The sequence below is a fragment of the Anastrepha ludens genome, chromosome 2, assembly GCF_028408465.1.
Source record: "Anastrepha ludens isolate Willacy chromosome 2, idAnaLude1.1, whole genome shotgun sequence".
Classification (NCBI taxonomy): domain Eukaryota; kingdom Metazoa; phylum Arthropoda; class Insecta; order Diptera; family Tephritidae; genus Anastrepha; species Anastrepha ludens.
Window position 1 is genome coordinate 2,782,592 of NC_071498.1, and position 20,021 is coordinate 2,802,612.

A 20,021-nucleotide genomic window follows, 5' to 3' on the forward strand; every position below is an offset into this window, starting at 1 on the left:
TGCCGCTAATTATATGAAATAGTTAGCTTGCGACCGATTCATATTCACATTATATACACTTGAATATTATATGCATATGTACAAATCGAGCTGCTTTGGTCAATTACAACTCAGTTTTCTTTTCAGCTGTAGTAGCAGCAGCAGCAATAGCTGGTTGTTGCCCTTCGGCGGCTGCCAATTTGTTCTTTTCCATTTGGTGCATGTAGGCGCGACTCAGTTGAATTATCTGTGTCAAGCCAACGAATAAATTGACAGAGAACAGACTGTAGTTTTTGGGAACGATGACCAGCGAGTAACGCGACCAGATGATACCGGTCGCTGCGAGGGCGGCACATTGTGGTACCGAAAGACTCTCGGCCGGTCGCGCCAAGTCACTAAGACCAGCAATGACAAGCGTCTGGAAAAAAGGAAAGACAAGTATTAGTTAAAGAAAATACATAGCTTGGTGAAGATATGTTGAAGGAAGACTTAAGAATATAAGAAGTACGTATTCAGATAACGAATATATTAGGGCTTAATTTTCATCGCGAGTTTAACTCTGCGTTCCCGCTCAACTAAGTTTAAACGTTCATTTTTGCAGTTTAAGAATTCACCACCGTTAAAATAACAAGGTTGATAGATTACCAGGTTTGGCCATCCCATTTGGTAAAAAACAAAATTGTGCCCGTTGTTGTTGTTGTAGCAGTATCTTCGCCCTGTCAGTGTAGTGTAATTACCGGTCGTCTTCGCCTAGCTCATCTAACGGTAGGCCCAGGAAACTGGCTGTTTCGACGGGTTGGGTCCAGAGGGAGAGAGGTGTTAGATGAGTGGGTTTGATGGGGCATGTGAAGAGGTGGTTAGTGTCATGCGGGGTGCCTTCACATGCTGGACATATGTTTAGTATGTCGGGGTCGATTCTGGATAGGTAGTAGTTTAACCTGCTACAGTATCCAGAACGTAATTGTGCCAAGGTTACGCGGGACTCTTGGGGAAGCTGGAGCTCTTCGTCTGCGATAGGTGGTGGTTGGACTCCGATAACGGCATTCGGGGGTCGGGAGCTTAAGAAGGTGGTAAGGGTCTCCCGATGAATGTCGTTAATGGCCTGTCTGTACACTGCCTGATCCTGGAGTGGTCTGTCTGTTTTGTCCTGGATCTCGTCCACGTAGTTGAGGAAGTGTCTCCTGATGTGCCTGGGAGGTGGCTCAGGCTCGAGCAGGTGTCTGCATGGGTGAGGCATACGGTGACACTCAAGCAGAAACTGCTTGCCGAGCATTTTGTTGTGCTCCTTAACAGGGAGTATGTGCGCCTCGTCATGCAAGTGTTGAATAGGGGACATCAGGAGACATCCTGTCGCGGTCCTGATGGCAGTATTCTGGCAGGTCTGGAGCTTCGTCCACTGCGTATCACTGGTTCCTGGCGACCAGACAGGCGCGGCATAGTTAAGAACCGGTGGGCGTATTGCTTTGAAAGTCGACAGCAACATTTCTTTGTCTTTGCCCCAAGTGCTGCCGGCGAGCGACTTGAGGACCTTGTTGCGATTCTGTACTCTCGTTGCAATAGCGGTTGTGTGCGCTGAGAAGGAGAGCAAGCTGTCAAAGGTGACTCCCAAAATTCTGGGGTTATTAACCGTCGGTATTGGGGTATCATCGATGTGCACCTGAAGTGGCAGCTTGACCTCCTTTGTCCAGGTGGTAAAAAGGGTCGCCGTGGATTTAGTGGGAGAAAGTTTTAAGTTTCTCGCAGTGAAGAAGCGAGAAAGTCGGGCGAGGTAGTCGTTTACTTTAGAGCATAGGCCATCAATGTCATTGCCCGACGCCATTATCGTGCAGTCGTCGGCATATGAGACCAGTGAGACTCCCTCTGGTGGCTGGGGGAGTTTCGAAATATAGAAATTGAAAAGCAAGGGTGAAAGGACACCACCCTGCGGTACTCCTTGCTTTATTTTTCTCTGTTTTGAGGTTTGGTCTCGAAATACTACCGACGAGTGACGACCACTCAGGTATTTCGCGGTCCACCTCTTCAGCCCTGGCGGGAGTGTCGACTGTAAAATGTCATCTAGTAGCATGGCGTGGTTGACTGTATCGAAAACCTTTTATAGGTCCAACGCTACTAGGACAGTCCTCTCACAGGGGTGGTTTTGGTTTAGTCCACGGTTTACCTGGGTGTTTATGACGGTGAGTGCCGTGGTGGTGCTGTGCACTCTACGGAAACCATGCTGGTGTGGGGCTGGAGTCAGGTGTTCAGTGAGGAGTGGGAGTAGAAGGGCTTCAAGCGTCTTCACTACTGGGGAAAGGAGAGTTATCGGACGATAAGACTCCCCTTGGTTGGCGGGTTTTCCAGGCTTCAGTAGTGGGACCACTCTCCCTAATTTCCACTTATCAGGAATGATGAGAGTGGACATGGGCAGGTTGAAGACCTTTGTGAGGTATTCTACTCCCAATGGACCCAGCTTTTTCCACATCAGCATGTTTAGTCCGTCGGGGCCAATGGCTTTTGATGGTTTCATGTGTTTGATGGCCCCCTGAACCTCGTCGCTGGTGAAAGCAAGCGGTGCACTGTTGTATGGCAGTTTGTGCAGCCGTCTGGTGGCAAAACGTTTAGATCTGTCGACCGGAGGATGCAATATAAATTGCCGGCTAAAATAGCTCGCGCATCTCTTCGGGTCCGACGAAGTACGACCATTGAAGGTGATATCCACCTTGTCGTTGTGCTTCGTCGGGTTCGACAGGGACCTTACGGTGGACCAGAGCCTGCTCACACCATGGGTGAAGTTACAGGACTTCAGATGCTCTACCCGTTTGGTCCGCTTATATTGGGTGACCAGTTGCCGGATCTCCGAATTGAGATCCTTTATACGAGGATCCCCGGGATCGGCCTGGCGTAGGCGGTCACGCTCGTTTGCCATAACGGCTGCTTCGGCTGGGAAGTTGGGACGTAATTCCCGGATCCGTCCAGCAGGTATGAAGCGAGCCGCGGCGGCTGTAATCGCCTTGCGGAATGCGCGTTCGCCTGCGCGCACATCGGTGGGAGTGGGTAGGGCTGTGAAGATGTCCTCAGTAAATTCCGCGAATCTGGTCCAATCAGCTTTTTTAAAGATGATGCATGACCGGTGATCCGCGGAAACAAAGTCGGCAGGTCTCTCGATCGAGATTATAATGGGCAAGTGGTCTGATGCAAGAGATACCATAGGTCGCCAGGTTGTGCTATTTATCAGGCCAGCGCTAGCAATTGTTATATCAGGCGAGCTGCTACTGGCTGAATGAAAATTTCTTCGACTGTGAAATTTTTGACCTCAATTTGTACGATGTTTTCCGTAAAGACCGTGACCCTGTCAAATCTGGATGTTCCAGAGGAGGTGGTGTTCTCATTGCTGTTCGGAGAAAATTTCGGGCATCATTGGTTACACTTACCAATTCTGACACACTCATCGATCAGCTTTGTGTACGTGTTTATGGCTCATCTGGATCAGTTTATGTGTGTGCATCCTACATTCCGCCGAATAGTCCGGATCATTTATACTTTGCACATTCTGACAATGTTGTGTCATTAGCATCAAGCATAGCTGGTGACAGTCATCTTTGTGTCCTCGGTGATTTTAATTTATGTCGCCTGAATTGGTCCCCACTTAGAAACTCGGCTGCTTTTATGGCTTCTAATGTAAATTCTTCAGCCGAAATTCATGTCATTGATAGCTTTTTAAGCATTGATTTATCACAAATCAATGGTTTTTATAATAGCCTTAATAGAATCCTAGATCTAGTGTTCATTTCAAATAACATCAACTACACATTGTCGGAAGGCATTGCTCCCATATCTTTAACTGATAAACATCATGTTCCTCTTTCTCTTGAGTTGGAATTTTATGAGTTTTCTGAGGTATCCGATGAGCCTAACATCAAATTTAACTACAACTTATGCGACTTCTCAATTTTTAACGAAATTTTATTAAGTATTGACTGGGGTAATGCCTTCCACGACAATGATGTTACCTCTTGTTTTCATTTTTTTAAGACTAAGGTTTCTGAGCTCTGTTTGAAGCACATTCCTATTTATCATAAGAAAGTATATAAGTCACCTTGGCATACCAAACGGCTTAGGCACCTAAAGAATCTAAAAAACAAATTCTCTAAACTGTATAAAAGGTCTGGAGACCCATTGCACTTCTCAAAATTTCAATGCCATTTAAAAGAGTTTAACTGTTTGAACAAGTTCTTATATAGAAATTACATCTTGAATTTCGAAAACAATATTATTTCGGATTCGAAGGCCTTTTGGCAATTCATCAAATCAAAAAAGTCTTGCTCAATGGTGCCAAACAATGTTTTTTATAATGGTAAATATGCAAATTCTGCCATAGAATCTGCCAATTTATTTGCTGACTTTTTTTGCTCTAATTTTGAACCCGACCTAGACTCCGATTCTAGTTTGCCCTCTAATAGTTTTTCACCTCTCAATTTTGGGACTTTGTACCTATCTGTTACTGATGTCGTCAAGGGTATTACGAAGCTTAAGTCTACAACGAAAACTGACTCGGATGGCCTTTCGGGCATTTTGCTGAAGAATTGCTTGTGTCTCGCTGAGCCTCTTACAATTATATTCAATAAATCGTTGTCCTCTGGTATCTTTGTTGACGACTGGAAATTTACTTCCATTACGCCTATATTTAAGAGTGGAAATAAAAACGATGTTAGCAATTACAGACCGATTTCGAAGCTTTCGTCTGTCTCAAAACTTTTTGAGATAACAGTAAATGATAAGTTATATTTTGCTGTCAAAGGCCTAATATCTACCAACCAACATGGTTTCGTTGCAAGTCGCTCCACTGTCACTAACTTGTCTATTTTCAATGATTACTGCATTTCAGCCTTCCAGAACAGATCTCAAGTTGATGCAATTTATACAGACTTCTCTAAAGCGTTTGACAAAGTATCGCACCGAATACTCTTGTCGAAGCTTGCATCATTGGGTATACACTCCACGTTTTTGTCTTGGATCAAATCATATTTGTCCAACAGACACTGCGTTGTAGCCGTCGATAATACGACATCCCGTGCATTTATTGCATCCTCCGGTGTCCCACAGGGAAGTATTCTAGGACCCCTCCTCTTTATACTCTTTATTAACGATATTGGTTCTTGCTTTTCATTTGCAGAACACTTGTTGTATGCTGATGATCTTAAAATATTTGCGGTGATTAACAGTGTTAGGGACTCTGAAAAGTTGCAAACCGACTTGCACAATGTCCGGAACTGGTGCTATTTAAACCATCTGTCACTAAATATTAGCAAATGCTTTCACGTAAAATATGCTAAATCAAACAACACTTTGCATACTTCGTATAATATTGCTGGCTTACCTTTGCAATCCGTTGAGGAAATTAAAGACTTAGGCGTTATTTTCGACTCTAAGCTGAATTTCACCAGCCATGTTAGCCACGTCATAAGACGATCATATGCGATGCTAGCATTCGTTCGCCGAAATTGTTCTGCATTTACCAACCCACACACTCTCAAAACATTGTATTGTGCTTTTGTTAGATCAAGATTAGAGTATGCCGCTATTATTTGGAGACCGTACCAAATAGGTCTGTCTAATCGGATTGAGAGAGTGCAGAAAGTCTTTCTTCGTTTTGCGCTCCGATCTTTAAACTTTTCTGAACCTGTACCATCGTACCGCTCTCGATGTTTATTAATTGACTTAAAACCACTTGATAGCAGACGGTCTATTCTATCGTGCTCATTTATTATTCGTATTATTTCTGGATCTATTGATTGTCCTTCCCTCTTAAGTAAAATTCAATTTAATATACCCAATATGAGGCTCCGACAGTACGAAACCTTTAAAATTGGCTTCTCGAGAACCAACTATGGGATGAATGCTCCGATTCCTAGGGCATGTTCAGATTTAAATATGTTTTTCAATTCTTCTGGTGCTGATTTTACATGGCCGTATGGCATCTTAGTCAATCATCTTAAATCGTTCTTTTCTTAGTAACTAATAAACTATTGTACATTAGCTTAATATAGTCTGTAAGAATGTATCCATTCAAAGACAATAAATAAATAAATAAATAAATAAATTGCCCACTACCCTAGTGGGGGCGTCGTCGTTTACAGTGCTGAACGTCGAATCGTATATCTGCTCTGCCAATAGCTGTCCCCTACGATCATTTGGCAGGCTTGAATGCCAAAGATCGTGATGCGCGTTAAAGTCACCTACTACCAATCGGTTTTCTCCCCTGATGAGCGCACCAATATCGGGGAGATATCCTGCCGGGCAGCAGGTGACAGGGGGTATGTAAATATTGTATATTTCGAGCTCGGCATCGCCTGACCGGACAGCTATACCTTGACGTTCTAAGGTGCTGTCCCTGCGGTCGATGCCTTCATCAATAAGACGATACTGCACTGAATGGTGTACTATGAACGCTAGGCCACCACCGTTGTCTCGCTCGCGGTCCTTTCGGTGCACATTGTAGCCGTACCTGGTAATCAGGGGGGAGCTAGCGTGCAGTTTTGTCTCCTGGACCGCAGCTATTTTGATTTCGAACCGACTATCTCGTCAATCTTGCTCGTGAGTCCGTTGCAGTTTAGTTGCAGAAGCTTGAAGCTTCGCGGGAGTGTCGTCGTAATTCGGAGGGTGAGGGATGCGTGATGTTGTCTGCGTTGGTCCTGCTGTGCGTTCCGCAAAATGGGGAATGGCCTGATGTTGTTTGATGGCCGCGCCACGGGGGGCGGTTCCGGGTGCAGAGCTCTGCAGCAGGGGGCAACGTAGTCGCGTGCCCACTCACGGGTGGTGTGCAGGCCGGAGCACCTCCGAAAATGACACCAGCCACTGCAAGAATTATATTGAACAGTTGTCAAGTTCCGAGGAACTACGGTCTGACACACGGAGAAGACTGTGCGGGGGACCAAGAGCTGCTGGTTTGTCCCCGCACTGGGGTAGGAGCAGGGGGGTTGGGGGTTGGAGAGGGAGTTGTGTTGCTCTTGGGGGCTCCTTACCGTTGAGGTGTTGTTAGTGGCGGCAGTGTGATGTGCCGGCATTGAGGGCAGTGTAGCCGTAGAGGCGGGGGCCGCCTGTGAGCGGGAGCAACACGTGAACACATACCTTGTGGTCCACTCCCTGTGAGTCTTAAGGCCTGAGCAGATCTTAAGATGGCACCACCCGTTGCACTGGTTACACCTAACCGAGGTGGAGTTCGGGTGGAGGCGTTTGTGGCCGTAACTTCGGCTGCATGTTTGAGGAAATTCAGTGAATGGCTTGGCTTGGTAGTATTGTGATTTGTGAGATTAAAACTACACAAACTAATGCAAACGAAATACAGCGTGTTAATCGGTAAATCGTGTGATATCGGTAAATCAGCTGATTTATTTTTTCTTTCCATCCAGATGTCAGCAAGAGTAATAGAGAAGAAGATTGCGCCTTCTTAATTCGCCGTGTCGTAAGAGTCCATCAATCATTGTGTTTTAAGAATTTAACACACGGCACTTCGTTTGCATTAGTTTGTTTAGTTTTAATCTCACAAATCTCAATATTATCAAGCCATTCACTGAAGTTTGACAAACATGCAATTTCTCCTACTTTTGTTTGTTTTGCTCGTGTTTGTTTTTTGTACTGCGAAGGGAGCTGACGTCAGAGTAAAGTAATTGTTTTTTAATGGCAGCATAAAATGAAATAACGAATCGTTCCTTTCGCACTATCGACGTATGTTTCTATCGCCAATTTCATGTCTGCTGTGCAAAATAGTTCTTTCTTTTCTTACTCTTTAATAATTTCTTTTCTCGTGATACTACAATGTATCAAACGTCGTTGTTGGTCTGGTGCCACCCCTAAAAATCTGTCCACTCATTTCATACGTATTCACAAACTCGACCAATCAGGCCAATGATTATAGATTACCAGGTTTCCGCTGTGGTGAAAAACAAAATCGTGACAGTAACTTCGGCTACCATGTCATCGGGGATTGTCCGCTCATTTCATGCGTATTCACATACTCGTCAAATCTTTCGTTCAGACGGCAGCGAAGTATCGTAAGAGGAGAATGTGTTAATTTTTTTCGTTTATCACCAATACAATCTCAATTTGTTTGTAAACAAACTGTTGTCATGACCCCTGTTACATCATTGGTTTCTTTCAAATTTGCTGAGAGCCGGTTAACTGTCTGATCTTGGTCACACCTCTAAAAATCGGTTCACCTAAATCCACCTGCCCACTAAAAAATTGGATCTAAGCGTCGGTTTACATCATCGTATGTAACTACTTAGCTTATATGGTGTAGAGCCGGCAACGCTGCATTTACGGCCTTAAGGCAAATTGAGTGGCGCGCACCACTTAAAATTAATAGCCAGCTTCTAATAAAAGCAGATCGCTGGTGAGAGAGGGAAAAGGACGTAGCTCATGCAAAATTTAAATGAAGTGAGCTTAGAAAAGATCGCTAAATATAGTCGTATAAGTATTGCTTGAAAATAGACGGCATTGCCGCCGTATATTCTTTCACCAATACACTACCTAATTGGAGAACAGGCCAAATCGCTGTTTCAATATCAATGAAGTTGTTGGATGAGCTGAAACGAAAACAAGGTTCAAAGCGAATTTGATGAGAAACGTCTTCATGTTCGGACGTGGCATTTATCATGTTCGGACGTGTTAACATCTCGCTCTCGAGTGCAATCTCCTTAAAGTGGTAAATCCCTAAATTTAAAAATCCTTATTTTGCGAAATAGACGCTTTAACGTGCTAAACACAACCTAGTATTGTTATTAAAAAAAAAAAACACAACAAACATAAGTAAAATAAACAATATAAAAATAAAAAACAACGATATAAACAAAATTAAAACGCCAGTAGAGCGCACTCCACCGCGTGAACGGAGTATATCCTATCTACCGTGCAAACAACAAAATCAAATCAGTGCTCAGCTTACTCTGATAATAATGTACATGTAGAAACAAGAGAAACTATTGTTAAAATAAGAGAAACAACAATACCGCTATCGTGGAGTGATCAATGCAAAACACCAATAGCGTTAACAGCTAATCATCATCAATTGGAGAGTCCGGCAATAAAGACTGCTTTGGCGCCCTACAACTATCCGCGAGAAACAGCAGTAACATCATGCATGGCAGCAACAGGTACTCACTACTCCATTGTCACCACATCAGCAACAGCTCTAAGTTTAACAACAACAACAACTTCATCCACTTCTGCTGACCCAATCCATACACCTTCAACTCTCATCCAAATCGCAACACGTTGTGTTGAATGTAGCGCACCAACTACACTGATCGCATCGTCTTCACCAGCAACGCACAATACAAAAATGCAAATAAAAAACGAAAAATAAGACTTTGTGCAATCACAGTTAAAGAGAAATCGCGATAAGCAATCGCCAAACAAACTCGAACTCTCAAATAATAAGAAAAAACAAAAGAATAAAATGCAAAGCTCTACACAAACAACTCTACAAGAGTATTGGTTAGGCAATCCAGCTTCATCAAATAGGTTCGATCTCTTGGATAGACAACGAACCAAATATCAATAAGCCAGAAAGCAACCCAGTAGAAAAAGATCCAGGTACGCAGCGTACACAAAAACCGTAACCAATATATGTATTGTACAAAATGTGGAAAATGTATGTACTCTAACAAATGCTTTAAATTCCCTGTCAAATACTAAATTTGAAATAAAAGTTCTTAGCCGAAACGAAATTAAAATACAACCGAAAGAAACAACACATTATACAAAAATAATAGGCTTACTAAAACAAAACTAGACCAAAAGAGCAACAAGGGTTTAGAGTATTTTTACGACAGATGCATCACTCGACTCCTATCGAAGACATAAAAAATGAACTTTTTGATCTAGGTCATGAAACAACAAATATTCACAACATACAAATTAAAAACGCTTCAGGAATAAAACAACCTCTGTCACTATTTTCAATTGAACTAAAATTAAACGAAAACAATAAAGACATATACAGTATAACTCATCTACTCCACTGTAAAATTAGTTTTGAACCACCGCGTCAAAAAAGAACAATTCCTCAATGTGCAAACTGTCAGAGATACGGAGATACAAAAAATTACTGTATGGTAGATCCAGTCTGGGTAAAATGTGCTGGCAAACTCAAGACAAATATTATATGTGTAAAATTAAGAACAAAGTGGAAACATACCAAATTAAATGTGCTCATTGTGGCAAAAACCATACAGCTAATTATAGAGGCTGTGAAATTTACAAAAAACTCCAAATACAAAGATATCCGACACTACGCAAAAAAGAAATTCACGCTACACAAGAACAAAGCAATAATGAACATCAACAGAAAAATCTTGGCACAAATACAAATCAAACCCTTATACCAGGCGTTTCTTATGCACAAGCAACATCAACGAAAACATTAACAAATGAATTAAACAAACCTAATACTACCACATCAAGTAACGATGATTTAACTGAACTTAAAACTATGATGAAACAATTGATGACACAAATGGCCACCATGATGAACATTGTAACCATACTAGTATCGAAGCTAGATGGACGCACTAAGTAAAATAAAAATTGCAATTTGGAACGCAAACGGACTTACGCGCCACGAATTAGAACTCAAGGCTTTTATTCTGGATAAAGCAATTGATATTATGCTAATATCCGAGACTCATGCAACTCACAAAACTTTTGTAAATATACCTAATTACAACATACACTACACAAATCACTCAGATAACAAGGCTTACGGAGGAACTGCAATAATCATCAAAAAAACAATTAAATACCACGAACTTGATGGTTATAGTAAAAATAACATACAAGCAACGACAGTTTCAATAAATAGCTCAAATGGACCAATAACAATATCAGCAGTATACTGTCCGCCAAAATTCAATAACACAAAAGATCAATACCTGGACTATTTAAACAGTCTAGGAAGTCGATATATCGCTGGAGGTGACTACAATGCTAAAAATTCTATTTGGGGATCAAGGTTAACAACTTCTAAACGCCGAAAATTATTAGACGTTATAAGAGAAAACAATGGACATTTCATAAGCACCGGAGAGCCGACATACTGGCCTACAGATATCAAAAAACAACCAGATTTAATTGATTTATGTATTGTTTAAAATATTCCCCAAATCTATCTGACTATTAAGTCATGTTTGGAGCTATCGTCGGATCATTCACCACTCCTAATGATAATTCTTGGAAATCTACACCAACAAACTTTTACAGGACTATATAATAATATAATAAAACACAAGCGCAATTGACTATAAATATTTCATTAAAACGGAAAACGAAATTGACTCAGCAATAGCTTTTTCATCGATTCCATCATCAAAGCCCTCACCCTTTCGACACCAACTATAAAATTCTACAAAAAGAGTCTATTCCAATACATACATATCAAACAAAAAAGAAAACTCCGTAAAATGTGGCAAACTACTAAACATCCCGAAGATAAGGCAAAACTTAACAAATCAACAATTGAATTAAAAGCATTATTAAAACAACACCAAGATAAAAAGCTTCAGAATTACATACATAGCTTGGGGGCGACGGCAGTTAACAATTATTCTCTATGGAAAGCAACTAAAAACTTAGTCAAAGCAGTTCCACATAAACCTCCCATCAAAACACAACACGGAACTTGGGCAAAGACCAATAAAGAGAAGGCAAACACACACTTTAAAACAATATTCTCAAACGAAAAAGACAATCAGCACATTGAACAAAATGTAAATACGAGTAACCAGAAAAGAAAATGACAACCTCAGCAGAAATCAAATATCATTTGAAAAATCTGAACAGTAAAAAAGCACCGGGCTACGATCTAATAAATGGTAAAATACTAAAAGAACTACCTGATGCAGCAATCACATATATACGACAAATATTCAACAGCATATTAAGGACACAATGCTACCCACACCTCTGGAAAGTTGCACAAATAACGGCAATCCCCAAACCAGGTAAAAATGCATCAGAAACGACATCATATCGCCCCATCAGTCTCTTGCCAATTCTTTCAAAAGTATTTGAAATAATATTCTTTGCCAGATTAGACGAAATTCTGATAGAAAAAAATTTAATACCAAGCCATCAATTTGGATTTAGACGATAGCATTCAACTATGCAACAAGTCCACAGAGTTATAAACAAAATACTAGATGATATGGATAACAAAAGGTTCTGCATAGCTGTCTACCTAGATATTGCAAAAGCTTTTGACAGGGTGTGGCATAAAGGACTACTGCACAAGCTATGCGAAATATTGCCACGGAATCACTTCACCATTCTCAAAAGTTATCTGGAAAATCGACATTTTTTTATAAAGTTACTTGCATGATAGCCACATTCGCGGATGACACGGTTTTAATGGCATCAGACAAAATAGAAAAAAAAAGCTACTGACATTCTTCAACAAACAATAAATGACACTGTATCACTCGATAAATGGGGAATAGAGATCAACAAAGATAAAACGGTACAAGTAATTTATACAAATAGAAAGCCTAAGAAACACAAACTAACTATAAAAAGCAATGAAATAAAAATCCACCCTAGTGCAAAGTACCTTGGCATAACTATAGATGAAAAACTAAATTGGAAACGACATATATGTAGAAAACAAGCGAAATGAAATCAAAAACAAATTCAGACAACTGTACTGGCTGTTGGCTAAAAATTCAAAACTAAGTCTTAACAACAAAGTAGTGATATATAAATCTATAATCTCACCCATTTGAAAATATAGGATAGAAATCTGTGGCACAGCAAAAAAAATTCAATATCAAAATAATTCAAAGAACCCAATCTAAAATACTTCGAACAATAACAAAAGCAGGCTGGTATATACCAAACGACGTGATCCACAGCGGCCTCAATATCGACACAATAGATGACACAATTAAAAAATACAGCATAAAGCATATACAACGACTAACAAATCATCAAAATGAACAAATGCGCAAACTTCTACAATCGGAGAAAGCGGGAAAACGAAGATTAAAACGATTAACTCAAACAGAACTCACAATTTAACAAAACAATAAAGAAAAAAAAAATAATAATTAATAATAATAATTATTATAACACTTAGAAAATAATATATTATAATGTAGCATAATCTGAAGCAAAATTGAATTTTTATCTAGCAATGGTTAGAGAGCAAAGAATTCCAATACTACTTTAAAAATAATTACTTATTGTTTAAATTTAACAGATTGTAATTTAAAAAGGGAAATAAAAAAAAAAAAATAATAATAATAGAAATGAACTTTGGGGTAGATAGATTATTTCGAGGTTTGCACTTGGACCTCATGGTCTTTTATGCCCTCTGCTCATCCGAGTACCTCATCCAGACCAAGTTCCCTTATTAATCTCAGGATATAGCTGGGTTGGATTGAGTGTATGTGCCTTTCTTCTCCGCGCTATAGCGCTACATTCAAGAAGTATATTCTGCACTCTGGGGTTACACAATGCCTTTTAAGAGCAACCGCAATCGGAAAAAACTTTTATAATTTGATTTTTCATATCCATATTCTCGAAGCCCACGACTATCGTAAAAAATTAGCTGCCGTTCAGACATGAAACATGTAACCCCAATATTTGAGTAAATATTTAAACACACGCAACACCAATTGGAGAATAAGTTCGGCCTAAATAATATATTTATGGTTTTGGTCTAAATACTGTTGTGTTTGATTATAAGGTACATATGTATGTATGTATTGCTCTAGCGCCAATCACTCGAGCCGTTATTATCTGTTTGGCGTTGTGATTATAATCCATAAAGTGAATAAAAAATTTATGAATCAATATTACGATAGTTTTATCTGCATTATTTCTTTTTTAAAGATAACTTAATCTCTTTGAAATGTTTCTTAACTTTTCATGCCTTCTGTTATCAAACATTTCTATCAAGAATTTTAAGAACTAGAAATTTTTTGGCAAAGGCTTAAAATTGCTTCGAGTTTGAAGCTAATCGGCTGAATGAAAATTAGTATTATGAATTATATAGTTAAGTCCCTAATGAAGAAATTTTTGTTTGAAATTTCGAAAAAATAGGATTTATTCGGGTAAATGGTTTTACATCTTTCTTATATACAAAAAAGGCCACTAATACCCAACTATTATTAATGGAATATATTAAAGATTTTAAATGTTTCAAAATTTTGAATGGATTTTAGGATCCGTGGGAACTGCTGAAACCAAACAAGTATGAGCTTTGTGCATATAAGTCACGAGATACGGACAGTGTTGGTTTTGATGAGCTTCTATTATAAGTAAACACCGCCGACAACAATTTACATCCTACACAACAATTTACGACTACATCCAAAAGCATAGAATCGTTGAACTACCAAACTTCCCAGACATTCTATCACGAAAAGAATAGTGTTTGAGAACAGATTCAGAATTAAACTGGATATTAAGGTAAATTAGAGTACCATTGGAAGAAATCCACAAGATATACACAGGGCTAGACGACACCGGTAGACATAGGCGCTGCGATCTATGGTCCCCAAACAAAAGCTGGTTATGCCGATGGGTAGTTTTTTCAGGATAGCGGGAGTGGATACCATCTGTTCCTGTGCAGAGGTCGATTTAGAAAGGAAACTCCGGAACTAGCGATCTGCCAATCTGAGCGACGGTCAGGATGCACTCAAGGCCTTCTTTTCCTGCGAGGTTAAGTTCTTGAGTGCATAGAGAAACTTAATTTGCTAGGAATGCACAATCGCATCAGGCTCATATCAGTCCCAGGGCACAAGGGAATATCTCGAAATGATACCGCTGATTAGGATACGGTCTTGCTAGTACTACCTCGCTACTTTCAATGCAATGGACAACATACCATCATGCAATCAAAAGAGATTTAGTCATCTCATAAGCCTCCCTAGGGACAAACTGAGAATGCCCATTGGCATTCTCACAGGTCACTGAAGATTGCGCAGTCATATGCTCACATAGGCTCGGGATATGCTCCACCGACTCCTGTGGTTTTTGCCATCACTCCCGGGAAACCCCACATCTTCTCGAATGTGAGGCTATAACGAGAAGAAACAGTAGATATTTCGGTATTGTATACCCGGAAGAAAGGCACGCAGCCTTCAGCCCAACGAAGTTCAATGTCAGGCTTACTGAAGTTTGGATGAAGTGATCGAAATGCAAACCTCCAATTATTCTATTCTATTCCAAAGCGATGTTCTTAGATGACAATACACTATCACAACGAGCAAATCGTGTCAAAGCAAAAACTTAGATTCATTTGATTACCACTGGTTTTCTTCTGTAGGACGCTTACTTGCAGACCAGCGCTTAATTTCTTACATAAATGTGGAAAATAGATCGATGAGGAAGCGTTCACAGATTCCCCGAGATATGGGAAAATGCAAATGATGCATAGAATCAATGGGCATTAAAAAATAAATATGTAAATAATTGGCGCGCACACTTCTGCTAGGTTTTTTATAAGGAGCCTTTTTATGGCAGAAATATAATCGAAGGTTTGCCATTGTCTGCCGAGGGGCCATCGCTATTAGAAAAAACTTTTTCTATTATTTGTTTCACGGAGATTCGAACCGGTTCACCTTCGAATGTTAGTCACGCACCATTCCATTCTCGCTACGGCGACCGTCGACATTACATTGTATAAAATATTTTCTACTATTTTCGAATAATAATGGCATATTTTTCATCAAAACCAAACCGTTTTCATAGGAGTACAACTGGTAGTAATTGACAGTAACAGATTGTTAAACATACTAAGGTACTCTACAATAGAAATATCTGGCTATAATAAACGTAATAATCACCATACGAGCACGCTTATTTCTCCTGATAAGCATTAATAATGGGGATTGGCGGGGAATGGGTCAGACGGCGGTTGATTCTGTTGTCACTTCTTTATCAATTATGACAGCGTGAAAATTCGTTAGATAATTGGCCAATATATAGTACAATAGGTATTTCAGAATGTCCTAATCTAACGCAAAGCTTTCGAGACGTTTTAATAATACACTAAATAGCGACGACGTTATGCATTATGCATACAAGTGTGTGATCCAGATCTAATTTCGACGTACTTAGAACATCAATTGCATGGCAAATAATGAATTTGAGAAGAACTGCTTAGTTAATTAGCAGTTGGTGCTGTTTTTGCTTTTGCGTAACTGTATACAAACATACGTCATATATATCTTTTTACTTTTCTACAGCTTATATAAGCCCTTTGCGCCTGATTTGCAGAGGCATTAATGCCAAACTTACCCATTTGAAAAGTGGCGCCCAGAAGAAAACAGTTTTAGGCCCTATATAAATTATAAAACAAAATTTAGTCTAAATTTAAATAATAAATATCAGCATACAACAATTTTACTCACCAGCTGGATGGTGCCACAGTGGCCGCAACTTCTCAGGGACATGCTTGTCCACTGAGCCAATTAAGGCATTGTATATTTTGCTAGGAAATCCTTTGCCAGCAGTGGGGGCTGACGATGGCGGCGGTGGTGGTGGGGGTACTGATGCTGGTGGTGCAGTGGAAGCCATCTTATTATTGTTTTCTATTCACTATTTTCACTATGATATTTTAAAAACTCTAATATTAATCTACATAAGGAGTAGGAATAACAGGTTTTAATTGAACACTGGTTATAGATGACTTCCTCACCACTAGCTAGACAGTGAAGAACTGAATATTGAAATGAAAATAGGGAATATAAAAAATATGGAAATTAGAGGCAAAACGTATAAAACAAGAATAATATATATACATATGTATGTATAAGTACATACAATATAATCGTTGAAAAGGAAATGTATGACCGCTAGAGAGAGGTTCGGCATTCGGAACATGCGTGACAGTAAAGCGCTTTCAGAGTGATAAGCTCTGAGCAACATTCTCATTCAAAGAAAAGAGAGCAACGTTGTGTTGTGGGAGCTGGTGGGCGGCTGGCGCATTGTATGGTTATTTCACTGCCAAAAACTCAAGAAGCGCAGATAATGAAAATAAATTTGTAAATTCTAAGTAAAGCGAAAGGTAGAAATCAAAGGAGTCGAGGCCGTTCGTTGCTTCCGACGTTATGTAAATACAAATGTATCCAAAACAAAATTTATAAATTTGATCGCTGCTATTGGAAAGCTATTTATATGCCCTATATCTTATAGGGGCATAATAATTGCCGGTATTTAAAGTTTGTTTTGCATTTATTTTATATATTTATTTTTTTATGAATACGTAGTATCTCAAGAATATTGGGACAAAAGTTTAGCGTTACAAAATTGACGAAGCTATTTATATTTATTTGAGCGTCCGTTTCTTCCATATCTCGACTTTAAAGGATTTTTGTGAAAGTTATAATTTTTGAATTCCGTTTACGCCATAACTCAAATTCTACTGACTCAGCGGGTGCTGTTTTTTAGATATATAAGTATATATAATTGGTGCTTACACTCATTTCGGGTGTTTAGCCGAGCTCCTCCTCCTTTTTGTGGTGTGCGTTTCGATATTTTTCCACAAATGGAGGGGTCTACCATTTTAAGCCAACTCCGGCAAATGGTTTTTTATGCGGAGCTTTTTCATGGCAACGCACACGGAGGTTTGCCATTGCCTGCCGAAGGGCGACTGCTATTAGAAACAACTTTTTCTATCATTATGTGGTTTCACGCACGAAGATTCGAAACGACGGATTCCTGAATAGTAATCACGCACCAACCCATTCGGCACCGGGGGCTGCAATATTAATAAGTATTAATCTTATGTAACAAATAATCCGATTTTTTTTAAAGAACACCTTTTTTAGCTTCTGATCTCAAAAATTTTAAACTTGAAAAAAAAAATTCTACCTACATATATACCTGAGAAGCATCTCCTTTAACAAATACACTATGATTATTTTATATTAGATTTCAACACAAATTTTTTCAAAGCCGCTCCGCGATTCTATCAATATTTGATTTCTGTTCGGATTTCTGTTCAATATTTTGCGAAAAGTCAGGAAAATATTTTTCAAATGTTGCATTATTATACATATCAAAATCTACTCAATAAAATTTCACTATCTGTATTGCCGAAAATGTTCTTAAAACATGCATTTTTCCCCCGAGCTAACCGATGGAGTATACAATATTTGAAACGTTGCACAACAGTATTTAACCGGAACGCTAGGACTATTATCCGACCAGAATCAAAATATGGGCAGGCTTTCAATCAAATTGAATATTTGTTAGTGGTTGGATATAAGCAGAGCTAAGAAATAGGTCAGAAAGAGTAACTAAGGACACACTAGCGTGTTTATATTCCAAACTGTAAATCGGAAGTTTGGCTTCTACTCAACAGAGTTATGTGCGAAAATACTATTTACTCGATACAAGTAAAATCATATTTTTCTTAGGGTACTAAACAGTTTTATATGCTGTAGAACTTCATTCTATGACCGACATTTTCAAATATTGCTTTACGTATTTGGCGATATTTAATGCACTTTGTTTGATGAATTCTACGTTGGCGCTCAGCTGACTAGTCGGAAAGCACTATATCCGCTTTTCGTCACCTCAGCCTTAACATTGACCTTGATGGACATCTGTGTGCATAATGCTGGCAAGAGCGCAACAAACAGACGACAAACTGCAGTCTCTTGTTTGCACGACTAAATCAAAAGGTAGAGAAATGGCGTGATAAACAGAAAGCAAATGCACACCCGACGACTGTTTGCTGTTGCTGCCAATTTCCGTGAATAAAAATAACAATTTAGAAACTAATTGCAATTGAGCGCTTAGTGTTGCATTTGTAACATCAATAGTTGAACAACAAAAATAACAACAGCATTAATTTAGCAGTCGCGAGCGGCGGAAATTAAAATTACATACTGCTTGTGAATTATGGACACAAAGCACACTCGCGCGCTTATATGTACACATGCGTAATATACATACATATGTACGTGCATACATATTTCTCTCTCGCTTGGGTTCACTAGAGGATAAGCAAAAATGTAATCATGTTACTTCGCATTATTAACTGGTAAAACTATTCAATACACTCTTTTCACCTTTTTTCAAATTATAAACACAACCGCATGCTTTTACAAATGAGGAACTAAAATTATATAAAAATGTACTTACATCCTAACACAACACACGAATAACAACTGAAATGGCAATTCTCAAAGTAAGCCGGCTCAGTAGAACGGCACTGGAAAACTCAAATATTTACTAGTCATAAAATTTACGCCAGCGTCATTGATAACGTCAGCAGAAGTCGCTAATAACATACAACCCCTGCAGGGAAGCTTTAAACAAGCACTGACTACTATTTCACCGATTTCGTACCACTTCGTTAATTGCGTTGCGGCTATTTGCAGAGTGTTTAACAACGTGAAAGTTGCAAAGTAAAGGAACAAAGAATCTTTCTTGTACAAAGCGACCGTGGGCGAAGAAGCTCACTACGGCTTTTTGGGTTTGAAAGTTGCTGCTTCGAGTTAAGTAATTTTAGTTAGTTTAATTTTAAATTGGCCATACGCTTCAACCGGAGTTAAAGAAAATTATATACTTTAGATATACATGTATATAATTTCAAATTAAACACATTTTGAATGGGAATTTGGTGACTGTGTATTGAGTAAGTATTTAGTAGGTATCCCCCGCATGTACACTTCAGATATATACCTATAATTGGATATTTTAAAGCTTCATATGTTTCTGGTTTATCTTTGAGCTGGTCCTACAGAAAATAGTTGAATGGGCCGATCTTAGCCACCAAATTGCTACAGAATATTGCGAATTATTCTTCCCGGGAATTGATTGTTTCGTTGGTGGTGCGGCATATCGCATCATCTTGTGGTAATCACATATCGTAAATTAACAAAAGGAAACCAAGTCGTTAACATATCTCGAAATCGCAATTAGTTGACTGTAAGCGTATTTCTAACCGCAATGCGATGTTCCCTAATACTTTCCCTTACCGTAGCGACATTTATTCAGTTGAGTGACCAGGACGAACGTGCACTGGCATTTTTATGTTGAGTGATTTGGTG

The 20,021-nt window shown here is 39.3% G+C and overlaps 1 protein-coding gene across 1 annotated transcript; it reads right to left on the bottom strand.

Moving 5' to 3' along the window:
• Positions 1 to 3: 3 nt before the first annotated feature.
• Positions 4 to 19,128, bottom strand: LOC128861769 (mitochondrial pyruvate carrier 2-like). The gene is made up of 4 exons (XM_054100153.1): positions 19,111 to 19,128; positions 16,371 to 16,678; positions 16,258 to 16,298; positions 4 to 397 (listed from the first exon to the last, which is right to left on the bottom strand). Exons 2-4 carry the CDS (start codon positions 16,534 to 16,536, stop codon positions 104 to 106), a joined length of 501 nt encoding a protein of 166 aa, XP_053956128.1. The 5' UTR covers positions 16,537 to 16,678; positions 19,111 to 19,128; the 3' UTR covers positions 4 to 103.
• Between the last annotated feature and the right edge of the window lie 893 nt (positions 19,129 to 20,021).